General features: G+C 61.8%; 1 protein-coding gene across 1 annotated transcript; it reads right to left on the bottom strand.

The window, feature by feature from the left end:
- CACNG5 (calcium voltage-gated channel auxiliary subunit gamma 5) lies at positions 5,311 to 13,873 on the bottom strand. The gene is made up of 5 exons (XM_018063974.1): positions 13,443 to 13,873; positions 12,037 to 12,123; positions 10,518 to 10,658; positions 8,449 to 8,594; positions 5,311 to 8,162 (listed from the first exon to the last, which is right to left on the bottom strand). The coding sequence occupies exons 1-5, from the start codon at positions 13,636 to 13,638 to the stop codon at positions 7,905 to 7,907; spliced, it is 828 nt and encodes a 275-aa protein (XP_017919463.1). The 5' UTR covers positions 13,639 to 13,873; the 3' UTR covers positions 5,311 to 7,904.

The raw sequence follows: 14,316 nt of genomic DNA, 5'->3' as shown, positions 1-14,316 counted from the left end.
CCTTAGGGTTCAGGGTTGTGTCATCTTCCTGACAAACCACACAAACGCACAAGGCCCATCCTGAGGGCAGTGATGGCCAGAGTCCGGATCAGTTGCAGAAAGCACACTTAAAAGAATCACTGCAGCCTAGAGAGCCCACGAGGGCAGTGACCAGGAAGAGGAAATGCCCAGAGCCACGGCACCTGCAGCCTGGGACGGGGCCCAGCTCATCTGCTGAAGGAGAGGGGGCCAGCCGCTGAGGACCAGCGACTCTTCTCTGCTGCAACTCGGCAAAGCAGGCTCGTGTGGCGTGTCCCCGAGGGCGGAAGGGAGCCAGCCGATCACAGTGACCCGAGGTGGGACACAACAGTGGGCGGCCCAGAGCATCAGCTCCTGGGTGTCCACCCTGAGCCGCCTCTGCGGGGCAGGGCGTGGAGGGGGTGCTCCTCAGAAGCCAGGACACCCAGAGCCCCACGGGCGAGGAGGCGGGGCCAGGGGCTGACGAGGGGGTGGGGCCGGGGGGCTGGAGAAGGGGCCAGGGGCCAGGGTCGCTGTGCACTCAGTGTGTCCGACTCTGTGCGACCCCACGGACTGTGGCCCACCAGGCTCCTCTGTCCTTGGGATTCTCCAGCCAAGAACACTGGAGTCTGTCTCCATTCCTGCTCCAGGGGTCTTCCCGACCCATGGATGGAACCGAAGTCTCTTGCATCGCCTGCTTGGCAGGCAGACCCTTCGGGGGGCTCCCTCCCTCACACCTGAAAGGTTAAGGTGGGGGGGTTGGCGCTGGGGCAGATGACCCTGAGGTTTCCCCGCTGCCCCAACCTTGCTCTCCCGGGATGGGTCCTGGCTCTGGAGCTGAACTGGAGCAGTGGACAGGCCCCGAGCGGAGTGCAGCCTGCCCGGGACACAGCCAAGTCCAAGAGCCATCGCCGCCGGGCAGGTGCTATGCTGTGAGGCGTCTGTCGAAGGGGCGGGAGAGGTTGGGGAGATACTATTCCGAGGAATGTTTGTAGCATGAGGATGAAGAGCAAAGGGCACCGACAGACAGTAGAACTACATATATATAGTATATAGTATATAGTACATAGTACATATATATGAAACCTTGTTCTGTAATTTCCAAGTCTCCTATTACTGTGTTGCCATACTTTCATAATTTAAAAAAGAGCAAAGGGCATGGGTCTGGGGGCAGATCAAAGCCAGGCTTTCCTATCTACAAGCCCAGTGGCCAGAAGGCAAGTTCGGGGCCCTCTCAGACTCAGTTTACTGATCTGTCCAATGGGAATAACAGGGCTTCCTTTATTAAACTGTTGTGAGGATTCAGTGGGGTTCCAAGGGAAAAGGACCTGACACACAGTAGTTGCTGAACAAATCTTAGTGCCCATCCTTTTCTCGTTTCCCAAGGAAACAAAGAGGTTCTGGGGGCCTGCTCGGGGCCTCTTCTGCAGCATCTTGGCGAGAAGGAAGGAGGAGGGGCCAGAGGAGCGGGCTAGAGACAGCCCTGTGTTTAGGGGCACAACACTGCACTGACAGCTCCAGATGAGCTGCTGTATGGCATAATTATGGCTGCTATTTTTGCACATCTGTTTAATAACGTTGATTTGGCGACAGCCTGAAATTGTAGCATCCTCTCCCACACAGAGGTGGCTTTTGCACTTTTCCTGTGGAGGCTGGGGTTGGGGAGCTGGTGACTCACAGCTGGAGGGGCCCTCCGGGAAAGGTCCCTCTCCATGCGGGGCTGGGAGCAGCGGGGCTGGGGTGCTGACAACGTCCTGTGACGTGAGAACTTGACGCCCGCCCACCTCCTTGCTCTAGGTGTCTCCTAAAGCGGACAAAGAGGTGGCCACTCCTGCCCTTCAGGCAGGCTTCTTAGAGGGCACTGCTGATGTTTAAGGCCCTTGGAGCTGGCTCAGTGGTAGGAACCCGCCTGTCAGTGCAGCAGACCCGGGCTTGACCCCTGGGTCAGGAAGATCCCCTGGAGGAGGAAAGGGCAACCACTCCAGTGTTCTAGTCTGAAGAGTCCGATGGATGGAGGCTGCCTGGCGGGCTACCGTCTATGAGGTCACAAAGGGTCGGACACGACTGAGCGACGACACAGCAGCAGCAGAGCCGAGGGACAGCTCAGGGCCGGGAGTCCTGACACGCGCGACGGGTGGCCGCTGGGGGCGGGTTGGCAAGCATCGCTGGCGGATCTTACTGCTGGAAGTGTCTTGTCCGTCCACTGGGGACCGGGCGTGTCATACAGCAGGGCCCACGCAGCTGCAGGGTGGTGACCGACGTGGGGAAACCAGCGCACGGGGGATGGCTGTTTCTCTGGATGGCCGTCTTCCAGCTCATCACTGAGGGAGGGGTGAAGTTAGAAATCAGCGTTTTTCGCCATCATAGTGATAATGACCTGGGCCATGACAGGCATCACCCACTAACGTCCCAAGAAGGACAGCTGGGTTTCCACACCTCTGTGTGCTGAATCACTTCAGTCGTGTCCGCTCTCTGCCACCCCGTGGACTGTAGCCCGCCAGGCTCCTCTGTCCATGGGATTCTCCAGGCAAGAATGCCCGAGTGGGTTGCCATGCCCTCCTGCGGGGAATCCTCCTGACCCAGGGATGGAACCCGGACCTCCCGCACTGCAGGCGGGTTCTTTATCATCTGAGCCACCAGGTAGCCTTTCCCTCCTCCGGGGGATCTTCCCGACCCAGGGATCAGACCCAGGTCTCCCGCAGGGCAGGCAGGTTTGTGCCACCCAGGAAGCCCCTCGCGCCTCCTGGCGGAGAGTTGCTGGACCTGCATCCCGGCGACCTCAGGCTGCACCTGCTGGTTTACAGGAAGTACTGATAGACGGGACGGAAGCAACGGCCTCCATGGCGCCTTTAGGACCCACTGGGGCAGAATGTGGAGTGTCTTCCGGGGGCAGGTTGGAAGGAAGTCCTTGAGAGCTCAGGGAGAGGGGACGGGGTGGGGGACGGTGGAAGGAGAGTGAGCTCTGGGGCGCCCGCCGCCTGGGGAGGAAATGAGCCAGGGAATACCGGGAAGACCGCCCTGGCAGCCTGGAGCGTGTGGACCTGGAACCTCCCCTGCATGGGGCCGGGACTTGCAGCCACCCGGCAGCCTCTGCACCCCCGCCCACTGGATTTCTGAGCCGCCCAGGGGCACCCCAGCTGAGTTGGGGCTCAAAGCTCAGTTTAATTTGACTTAGAGAAACCCAGGTGACGCCTGTCGCACGGAAGCAGCTGGTGAAGGGAGGTCACCCATACTCCGCTTTTCTGCTTTGCACCTCATGTAGCTGCCGGAAGGACGACGGATCACACACACGGTGCTTCCAGAGATGTGCTGAACAAGAACTACATGTCTAAATGGTTTACACGTATGAAATAGACTCCGTAGCACTTTCATGCGCATTCTCTTATATCGGAAACGCAGCGGGAGTTTGGTGTGTGAGTGTGGGTGGATTTAAGATAAAAACTGACCCAAGTCCAGTCTGCTGAGAAGACTGAGCTATGAGGTCTCCTTGTTGCTTCATCAGAAACCTCCAAGCCCTTGAGCCTTGTTCTTACAAGTGCTGATCATGGAGTTAATTATTCAGAGACCAGCGGTGAGGATCAGTTCACACTCTGCACTGGGAGCCCTGAGACGGCAAGGTCATTTCTGAGCATCCATCGGACCTTCTCGAGGCCAGGAGCCCACCCTGGGGTGGACAGTGGTGTGGTGAGCACACAGCCTCGCCCCCATAATGCTGGGCTCTGCCGTCCTCGTTCTCAAGGGCAGGCTCTCGCTACAGCTGGGCGAACACCAGCTCTTCAGGAAAGGGCAAGGGAGCAGAGGCTGGGCCTGAGGCCATGGACTCGGCTTCTTGCCCAAAGCACAGCCCACCTGCTGCTCCAGAGGGACCGGCTGGGACCACAGAGGCTTGGAGCCCAGCCCAAGCCTGCAGGAAGCCTGGGTGGGGCCCCAGAGTCCTCAGCCTGCTGGGGGGAACCAGCCGTGCCTTGTCTGCTGATCCAGGGCAGAGGCTGAGCTTCACACCATTTCTTAAAATTCCACACTCTTTGGGGGCACTGCCTTGCGTTCCCCAGGCAGGAGGTGGGGGCTGGGGAAGAATACTGGAATCATGTGGGCTTGGCTGGGTTTTGCCTCCAACTCCCTCAGCCTTTAGAGTCAAAGATGGAGCTTGGGGGCAGAGCATGAGGACAGTTTTATACGAGGCTGTCACTGTACGAATGAAACAACTGAGGTCCCCAGGCTGCTGGCAACACACAGAGGGTGGAGCAGTGTCCGGGGTAGCTCAGGCCTCTGGACGGTGGGCCTGCAGCTGCCCCAGAAGTAGGAGTGCAGATGCTGCCCAGGCAAACGCTGCCCAGGCAGAAGGGACGGGGGTCAGGCAGGAGGAGCCCAGGTGGGCCCCGGGTAGAGGGGCCCACCCAAGGTCGCAGAGCAGAAGTCAAGCACCCGGGGCGGGGGGGGGGGGCGCGTGGGGCTCCAGAGACCATGTCTGCCGGGAGGGAGGGGCTGCAGCCAGGTCACAGCTCAGCACCCGTGACCCTGGCGGAGTGGGGGGCGGCCAGAGGCAGCCCCCAGGCTGAGCGCACGCCCCAGATCCCGGCCTGTCTGTACCGAGCACAGGCGCACTCGGGAGAACCTGCTCGTTCGCCTACATCTGTGCCCACGCCCGTGCCCACCCGGTGCTTGGGTTCCGGGTGTCACGCTGCCACTTCCCTGCTGGCTCAGGCAGTGAAGAGTCTGCCCGCGGGGCCGCCTGCAACGAAGGAGACGGGAGACTCAGGTTCAATCCCTGGGCCGGGAAGAGCCCCTGGAGCATGAAATGGCAACCCACTCCAGCCTTCTTGCCTGGACAGCCTCATGGGCTGAGGAGTCTGGCGGGCTGCAGTCCCTGGGGTCATGTGTATGCACCTGTTGGCTGTGTCTCTGGAGAACCCTAGCACACCGCTTTCATTTAGGAAGGAAACAGTTACTCAAACATGAAGGAGGGGGCTCCCTGACACGTGGTCCTCAAGACACCACTGAGAAGCTGGTGTGGACTTGCCCCAGCGGCCCCCCTCAACTCGGCATGGTCCTGATAACAGACCATTTCTCTGAAGGTCATCTCCGGGGCCTGTGAGGGGCACCACTTGCGGGGGGCGGCTGGTGAGTTCCAGGTGAGAAGGAACAAAAGTCACAACTGTCCCCACCCCTGGCTGGTAACCCCAAGTGGTTCTATTCCATAATGCCTGACTTTGTGGTACTAGTCTCCCCCTCCCATATTCTGAGTATGAAAAAGCAAACTCATATATCTTTTTAAAATAAGTTCTTGAGGAAACAAAAAGTCAGATAGCGTGCTGGGGAAGGGCCCGTCATTTACGGTTTCTGAGCTGAGTTTATACGCACTTTCGTGTTTGACGAAAATCCTTTGAGTCTGGAGGGGATGCAAGGGTCGCAGTTCTGAGATTAATTTATAGACAGAAAAGAAAGTTTCACCCAGCCTGCAGGAGAGGGAGGCAAGGATCCAGAACCCGTGCTGAAGAGCCACAGAAATTGCACGGCCGGGTGAGAGCGGCCTGCCGGAGCAGCGCAGCAGCCAGGCCAAGAGGCCCGTCCGAACGAGCAGCCAGCAGTGCACACTCAGCAGCGGGCTTCTGCTTTTCGCATGTGCACAAAAGCAAGCCCGGCATGGCGACTGAGGAGTACTTTAGGGCGAGAAGGCATGGCCAAGGCGCTCAGCACGCTGGAGAAGGCTGGAGTCCATGCGTCTAAGCGCCGTCAGCTTGGAAACGCCACCGACAGTCTGCAAGCGTGCTGACCGAGCCCTCTACGGCGGGCAGCACCTGGTTTCCGGGTAAACTGGGAACAGTAACGGAGGTTATGAGTTGTGGCCGGCCGACGGGGTGGAAGGGGCTTTACGGCTGTGTTGGTGCGCCCAGGAGGCTGAGCGGTCCACACAGGGGCCGCCGGCCAAGGCTGGACCCTTAAGAGCTGGGGTCGGGGTGGGAAACAGCTTAGGCCAGGCCCCTCGGAGCAGAAGGGGGTTTCCCAGGGCCCCCAGGAGGGTGGCAGGACGGGGACCGCGGCCCCGGTTCCGCTCTCGTACCCCTGACACAACAGGGCGGTCCAGCCTCCCTGTGACGGGCTGAGCGGTGCCCCCGCTCCTTGCTGCCCCACCCCTCACCCCCCGCCCCCGCTGCCGCCTCCCAACGTCCCCCCTGCCTGCTCCTCAACCCCTTTCCTGCTCCTGGCCCCATACTCCCGTGTTCAGGCCTTTGCCTCCGGGACTCAGAAGATGGCCGCATTTGGAGACGATGCCTTTAACCAGCTGGTTTAAGTGAAAATGAGCCATTAGGGTGGGCTCTCATCCAGTCTGACAGGTGTCCTCCTAAGGGGGGCTTGGACGCCAGGGGACACACAGGCGTGCAGGAAAAGCACCGCCTGAGGCTACATCGAGAAGATGGCCATCGGCAAGCTTCGGGAAGTGGCCGCGAAAGAAATCACACCTGCTGGCACCTAGACCTCGGGCTCCTGGCCTCCAGAACCGTGAGAAAACCAATGTCTGCTGCTCAAGCCACCCAGCCCGTGGCTGCCCAGCGAGCAGACGCGTGGCCCTTCCCAAGGCCACCCAGGCTGGACGTGCAGCTTTCTGCATTTCTTCCTGGAGCCCACACGTTGCCCGTGGTGGCGTCTTGCACCAAGAACCGAATGCTGTCTTAGAGAGAGCATGGAGAACAGCTGGAGTGACAGAAACACATGGTAGAGAGCCCAAACCTCAAATCCAGCGGTGGCCACACCGAGAAGACACGTGGCAATCCAAGGTTCCGTCCCGCAGGCACCTTTCCCATGTCCATCTGTGGACCTCACAGAAGGGGCCAGCGCCTCCCCACTCCGGATTCCATCGGGGAAAGGGGCATCCTCTTCAGCTTCTATCTGCTGACCCACGCCCATTCCCAGCCCGTTCCCAGCAGGCAGAAGCTGCCGTGTATGAGCGTTAAACCGGCCCTCCGGCATTGACAGGGCCCTCAGAAGGACTACTGTGAGTCCAGCTTCTTTAGACTCCAGTGTCGGCAACCCAGCTCCAAGCCCCAGGCAGCCTCTTGAAAGCCACCTTCTGCTTTGCTGGGACAGACGTCTGTCTACATGATTAGACCAGAAATGTCGCCTCTGTGAGCGAGGACAGTACCCCTGGGCCTGATACAGTGCTTGGCAATATTAACGTGAACCAGGCCCATCCTGAAATTCCCATAGTCGAGTGGCTTCTCTGGGTTAAGGCATTGAAGGCCCCCGTTAAACACGTTGCTGAGGGGCCATACACACCAAGACATCACCAGCCGTTAATGTCTCTTTGTGACCTCATCCGAGTGGTCCAGACCCCCTTAACCCCTCTGGGAGCGTTTGGGGCAGCTGAGTTCTGGTGAGAGAAGAGGAAAGAGCCCCCAGGCTGTGGGGTTCCAGGAGCTGGAGTGAGCAGACAGGTGTGGCCTAGTGGAATGTAGGTGACCACCAGGGATAAAGGATTTTTCAAGGACTCGGCTAGACAGCTCTGAACCAGCCGGACCTCCGAATCGGTCACCTCTTGACCCACAGGCCAGATCATGAGGGAAGGCCAGGCCAGGCAGCAAGCTCATGAGACGAACTGGGCCTCTGGAAAGAACCTGGCATCCCAGCACTGGCCTTGGTCTTGGCCGAGATGTCAGGTGGGAGGGGTGAAGACCCAGTGGTGCCCACCTCTCCCCTGGGAGCAGAGGCCTGAGCGATTGGCTACCCGCCCCCCTCCCCACCAGTCAGCCCTCTCTCCTGCTCCTGACACTCGACCTGCTTAGGAGCTAGTGGGGGGAGTGGGGAGGGGACCGGTCGGGCGACAGCAGCTGGGTGTGGGGGCGCTGGGGCTCACAGGCCAGCGGGGACAGGGAAGGCTGTCCGGGCCGCGGTCCAGGGGAGGCTGCGGCTCAGCACGGGGAGGTGGACAGCTGGTCGTAGTCCGGGCACTTGAGCAGCGCCGGGTAGCTGCTGTTCATCTGCAGGGAGGCGTCGCTGGAGAGGTCGGAGGGGCTGCGGCCCCGGGCCCAGGCGTCCGGGTGCAGGAACTGGCCCGAGTAATCTGAGCAGTTGCTCAGACGCGGGCGGTAGAAGCCGGGGTGAGGCCGGTAGAGGTCCTCGGCTGTGTACCTCTTCATGAACAGGTACACGGACATCACCCCGGCGCTCTGTGGGGAGAGACGGAGGGCGCTGTTGCGTGGGGCCTGGGCAGCGGCCAGAGGGGAGAGGAGGGGTTGGGAGGAGGGAGAGGGGATGGGGCAGGGTGGGGGATGGGCGCGGGGCGGGGAGGAGGGGACGGGGCGAGAGCGGGGAGGGCATGGGGCGGGGAGCAGGAGGGCATGGGGCGGGAGGGCATGGAGCGGGAGGGCGGGATGAAGGGCGGAGCCTGGCGGGGCTCCTCCTCCTCCCCCTGCCAGCAGCCCCGCCCCCACCCAGGCCCTGGAAGGGCTTTACCTCCGTTAGCAGGAAGGAGATGGCTGCGAAGGCGAAGGACCAGCCGTACTTGTAGCTGAAGTAGGTCTCCGCGTCCCTGGTCCTGTTGAGCATCTCGTCGTTGATGCTGGAGATGTAGAGCACCAGGCCCACCACGAGGGAGAGGCCTGTGGGGGCGGGGGCTCAGCCAGGAGGCCCGGCGCTGCCCCGGGGGTCCGCCTCCCCTCCGGTTCCGGGAAAATGCGGCGCCGGGGTGACCGTGAGCGCGCTCTGGGGTTCAAGGGGAGCAGGGGTCCACCCCCCAAGACCCTGCCTGGACCGGCACCCTCCAGACGGAGGCCGGCGTGCAGGAGGGGCTCGTGCTCTGCCAGGGCCTCCCGGGAGCGCACCCCGCCCTCCTCTGAGTCACTGCCGGGGCAGGAGCCGGCGCCTAGTGCCCTGAATCCCCCCAGGTCACGCTACGGTGGCCTCAGGTGGCTTCTGCTGTGCTCAGGGGTAACGTGTGCTCCCCGCCAGAGGTGGCAGGGCCTCCAGTCCCCGGATGGCTGGTCTGTGCAGCCCACCCGCCCCTGGGTGTGGCCCCTGGGTGTGTCCCGCTGCGCTGGAGCGGCAGAGGTGGTGAAGACGCTGGCAGACCGGCCAGTGGGAAGTCAGAGGCCGGGGGTGGGTGCCGGGGCCCAACCCCTCCCCTCATGGAGCAAAGGACACTCAGCATCTGCCTGTCAGTCAATGGCTGTAATCAGATCAGGACACAGTTGATTACTCTGTGTTCAGCTGTTTGGGTTTAATTCCATTCACATGGTTAAGCTGGGCACCTTGAAGGTTAAAGGAATACAAGTGTGATTCGGGTCTTTCTCAGCACTTCACTCACGCTGGATCAGGCCCAAGTGAACCCTGTCTACGGCTGTCTTTACACACTTTCCGTGGCCGGATCAGCCGAGGTCTCCGGCCTGCTGCCGCCGCTGAAAACCTCAGGTGCCTTGAGGCTGCTGTAGGGCCTCTACTCTCGCGAAGCGCATAGAGAAGCAGAAGGCACCCCGGGGCTGTGAGGTCTAGCCCTTCTCAGGCAGGGTCCCTGTTCCTGCACTTGTCCACATCCCCTGTGACGCTGCCTGTCTGTGTGGGAGGGCGGGGACCCAGCCCCAGGACGCGGCCTGATGGTGCCGGAAAGGACGAGCGGGAACACGAAAGACTGACTGACGGAGTGCTGGCGGGCGGAGACAGGTCCGCGCGGAGGGCCCTGGGCAGCCCCGGGGAGGGGCGGGGCTCTGGAGGACAGCGGAGGGCTGGGAGGCGAGGAGGCCATCATCCCAAAGGCAGGCTGTGTTTCTTTCGTGTAAGAACACAGGACACAGCCCTCCAAGAACAGGAGCGCCCGAGACTGCGGCAGCTAAGAAGTGGTGTAAGTGACAGTCGCTCAGTCGTGTCCGGCTCTTTGCAACCCCGCGGACTGCACAGTGCATGGGATTCTCCAGGCCAGAAGGCTGGAGTGGGGAGCCTGTCGCTTCTCAACGGGATCTTCCCCACCCAGGGATCAAACCCAGGTCTCCCGCATTGAAGGTGGATTCTTTCCCAGTTGAGCCTCAAGGGAAGCCCAAGAAGACTGGAGTGGGACATCCTTTCTCTCCTGTCCATTCCCAACTCAGGAATTGAACTGGGGTCTCCTGCACTGCCCATGGATTCTTTACCACCTGAGCTACCATGGAAACCCAAAAAAGACAGTGCTAAGTCATGTCCGACTCTTGCAACTCCATGAACTGCAGCCCGCCAGGCTCCTCTGCCCATGGGATTCTCCAGGCAAGAACACTGGAGTGGGTTGCCATTTCCTCGTCCAGAAGAAGCGGCGGTGATAGTGTGGAATGAGGACCCTGGGTTCTCATCCCAGCTGTGTCCTGGAAGCTGCCAGGTCACCCTCCTCCAGGGGGAGGGTCCAGTCTGGGATCTTCAGACTCTCTTCTAGCTCAGACTCAATTCTGCCTGGGCCACTGACGCGGCAGGTCCCTTGCGGCTGACCCACCTGGGGGACCAGGGCTTCCCAGGGCAGAGGTGTCAGGAGTCCAGCGTACCCGAGCGGAAACAGCACCACTCACCCGAGAGGATGAAGAAGATGCCTGAGACGAAGGCCAGGATCGTCCTGTGGGGACGGACGTGCCCAATGTTGCTCAGGATGAAGCCGATGAACATGAAGAAGAGGCTGACCAGGGGGAACGGGGTGGCCGAGCGAATCATTTCTGACCGAGGGGACGGAAGGGTGCTGTCAGCCTCCAGGGGCTCATTCTGCGATCACCCCGCCCCCCAATCTGAGCAGCCTGCCAGCGTCCCCCAGCTGGTCCCCAAGCCCCTGCCCTGCGTGAGTGGCCGGCCTCCACCTCCTCCTCAGTGGGCTTTCGTCCCTCGGCCCTTCACCCGTGGGGTCTGTGCTAACCTGGGGATTAGTGTCAGAACTACACTGCCGCTTCATCTGGGGTCCAAACCGGCTCTGGTGAGGCCAAGGCCATGGCGTCAGTCTTGCTGGGGGGTGGGGGTGGGGGTAGGGAGAGCTTGGTTCAGTCCCCTGGGGCTAATGGCGTGAATGTCTGTGTCCCACAAAGTGAAAGTCGCTCAGCCGTGTCCGACTCTGCAACCCCATGGATTACACAGTCCATGGAATTCTCCAGGCCAGCATACTGGAGCGGGTAGCCTTTCCCTTCTCCAGAAGACCTTCCCAACCCCAGCATCAAGCCCAGGTCTCCTGCATTGCAGGCGGATTCTTTAAGTGAAGTCACTCAGTCATGTCCGACTGTGACTCCGTGGACTGTAGCCTGCCAGGTTCCTCCGCCCATGGGATTTCCCAGCAAGAATACTGGAGTGGGTTGCCATTTCCTTCTCCAGGGGATCTTTCCTGACCTAGCGGTCAAACCTGGGTCTCCCGCACTGCAGGCAGATTCTTTACCATCTGAACCACCAGGGAAGCCCCACAAAGCTTGCATGTTACACCCAAGGGATGGTATCTGGGGCTGGCCTCGGGAGGGCTCACGTCATCGGGGTGGGGCCCTCATGAAGGGGGTCAGTGCCCGTAAGAGAGAGACAGGCAAGCCCCTCGGCCAAGCTGCCATGAGAAGACACAGCAGGACCGCCTGGGCTACGCACTGGGGAGAGGGCCTCACCAGGAGCTGAGCAGGCCGGCACCTTGATCCTTTTAAAAATTATCTTTTAATTTTTTGGCTGCATCATGAGGCATGTGGGGTCTTAGTTCCACAACCAGAGGTCACACCCGTGCCCCCTGCACTGCACGGGGCCTCCGGGAGAGTCTCTGGCACCTTGGTCTTGGCCTTCTCATCTCCAGAGCTGAGAGGATCGCGCTTCTGCTGTCTCTAAGCTGCCTGGTCTGTGGTTCGCTGGTCTGCCCACGCAGAGGAGGACCCTGGGTGTGGACGCCCTCTCCCTTGGTCGGGTTACAGCAGCTGGCAGTGCCAGCAACCTGACCCCCCGACAAACACTCTGCAACTCTGGTTGGCACGCCAGCTGAGTCCCGGGGCGTTGGCTCTCAAGAAACAAGCCGCCTCTTCCCTCTGCCCCGTGCAGCCCCATGCAGCCCGTGGCCCGGGGTGGAAGGTCGGAGACACCTACTTAGTACGCTGACCGTGGACTCCGAGGTGAGCTGGGTGCTCGCGGGCATCACGTACTCGATGGTGAAGCAACGCCCCTGCTCCTCACCTGCAGGACAAGGCCGCTTTTGCTCGGGGCCTTTGGCGAGCTCGTCTGGAGGCTCTAGATGCTCGGGGCCTTTGGCAAGCTCGTCTGGAGGCTCTAGAGGCGAGCGCAGCTACTCGTGCACCCTTGACCAAAGACCAGCCCTCCCCGTGGGTCGTCCTCCTCGGCTGGGCGCACAGCTCCCGGAGGGGTGCGCAGGGAGCGCGGGGGGCGGGTGGGTGGGAAGGGGATGCCTGCTTGATCGGCCCAGTCAGCTGAACCAGCCCTGGGAATCAGTGGGGCGACGGTTTCCCCGCCAGACGGTCCTCACGTCCTCTGGGTCCTCCTGAGCTCGGGTGTGCAGCTGGCACGTTCACGTGGCACGGGCAAGTGCTTCTAGAATCTCCGTATTACACCTGAGCAGGATCCAAGCCCTCGGGGGCCGGTCCCCGGGTGGTGGCCCACCCATCCTATCGGCACATTTTCCCCAGAGAAGCACCGAAGCTGCGTGAAAAGCGATCAGCACTGCAGCTCGAGGCTGCGTCAGACGTCTGGTGGCTTGGGGGCAGGGTCCACCGAGGGTGGCGCATGGCTGGCTCAGGCGCCCCAGTGTGGGAGCCGAGGAGCAGAGCCCCTTTGTCGCCGCCTTGGTGGCCGGATCCGGGTGACCTAACGCTGCCTCAGGTTCAAGCAGAGATGGAGGCCGCACAGTGCAGGCCGTGGGAGGTGGGGCCGGCGCTGGATGTATTCCCTAGGCAGACTCGGCCAGGCCTCCAGGTGTCGTCCCTGCTGAGCATGAGTTGGTGCCTCCCAGCAGAGCCCTGCCGTGAGGCTGGGAGGACTGAGTGTGCCCTGTGCCCACGGGCGCCTGGGTTACAGAGCCTCTAGGAAAGGCTGCGTGGACCCGCTGCGGTGTTTCCAGGCAGCCTTGAACAAGAGATGCCTTCATGCAGCCTGGCTCCTGGTCATGATGAAGGGATAAGAACAGAGCGCGCGGGGCAGAGAAACCCCGGCAAGCGGGCAGGAGGCCCAGATGGGTCGGGTGGAAGCCTGCTCCCTCTCGCAGAGTCGGAAAGACTGCACCTGGGTTTAGTCCCTGCCCTTCCGTGGACGGAGAATGTGCTAGGAGTTCCCCAGGGTCACGTGCGCTCTCAGGTGGGAAGACCCGGGTCTCAGAGGGGAGAGGACCTGCCTGATGGACACTGAAGGGCAGGGCTGGCCGCTGAGGGGAGCGCGTCCGCGGGAACACCCCCTACCCGCAGAGACACTGCTTCCTGGGGGGTGTGGGGTGGGAGGGCTGCTCCTCTCTGGGGCAGCGCTGGGCGCGGTCAGGACATGCTTACCTGCCAGGAAGCAGACCCTCCACAGGCCTGAGTGCAGCGACATCCTGGCCTCGGTGCTCTGGTTCTGGGCCAGGACCACGCCCTCCTCCAGGTACAGCCAGTAGTCCGTGCTGACGGCGATGCCCAGCAGGCCCAGGCCGCACACGGCGAAGACGCTGCTCAGCAGGGTCAGGGCCTTCCTCCCACAGGCGCCCATCCTCCCGGTCAGCCCAGCGGGCGTGGGCTCTGGGGGCAGGAGAGCGAGACAGCGGCGAGAGCAGGCGAGGCCTGGGAGGGAAGCAGAGCCCCCGCGGGGCAGAGGGTGATCCAGGGCCGGCAGGCCACCTGACAGAGGGGCTGCCTTCTCTCCGGTGGGGGACGCAGAGCCTGCCTGCCTGACCTCTGTGAGGGGCCGGTGTCCCCTCGAGCCCCTGGCTGATGCTGCCCCTCACCGGGGATGAGCAGGATCCGCCCTCGCCCTTGACAGGTTTCCACCTAGAAGACAGTACTCCCAAGCCCAAAGCAAGGAGCCTGCAGCTTGGCGAGTTCTGCCCGAGGGTGGGGCGGGGTGGGGAGGAGGCCTGAGCTCCACTGGGAGGGTCGGAGTTGGAAGCAACGTCAGGTGTGGGGGCTCCCTTCCTCTGCGGGGTCTGGGCTTGCTGTAGGAGGGGAAGGGAAGTGTAGGAAATAAGCATCCTTCACCAGGACGAGGGGCAGGAGCCCCACTTCATCAGCTGACCCAGGGTCGGGGCAAGGGGAGGCTGACCCGGACAATGGGCCGGTGCTGGCCTCCTGGAGGCAAAGGGGTATAGCCCCAGGCAGGACAGCACAGGCCTTTATGCCAGCCAGCCCCGCCTGCACCTGCTTCCAGAGGAGAAGCCGAAACACACACCAG

This window comes from Capra hircus, chromosome 19 (genome assembly GCF_001704415.2).
Source record: "Capra hircus breed San Clemente chromosome 19, ASM170441v1, whole genome shotgun sequence".
In the NCBI taxonomy this organism is placed as follows: domain Eukaryota; kingdom Metazoa; phylum Chordata; class Mammalia; order Artiodactyla; family Bovidae; genus Capra; species Capra hircus.
This window is presented reverse-complemented; position numbering and strand designations above follow the sequence as displayed.

Bases quoted from the DNA above. Each gene is read 5' to 3' on its own strand.
- CACNG5 (XM_018063974.1), bottom strand. From the start codon at position 13,638: ATGGGCGCCTGTGGGAGGAAGGCCCTGACCCTGCTGAGCAGCGTCTTC. The intron at 10,659-12,036 runs GTAGGTGTCTCC...CCCCTCGGTCAG, and splicing joins GTCCACGGTCAGCGTACTAA to AAATGATTCGCTCGGCCACC. The intron at 8,163-8,448 runs GTAAAGCCCTTC...CTCTCCCCACAG, and splicing joins TCTCCTTCCTGCTAACGGAG to AGCGCCGGGGTGATGTCCGT.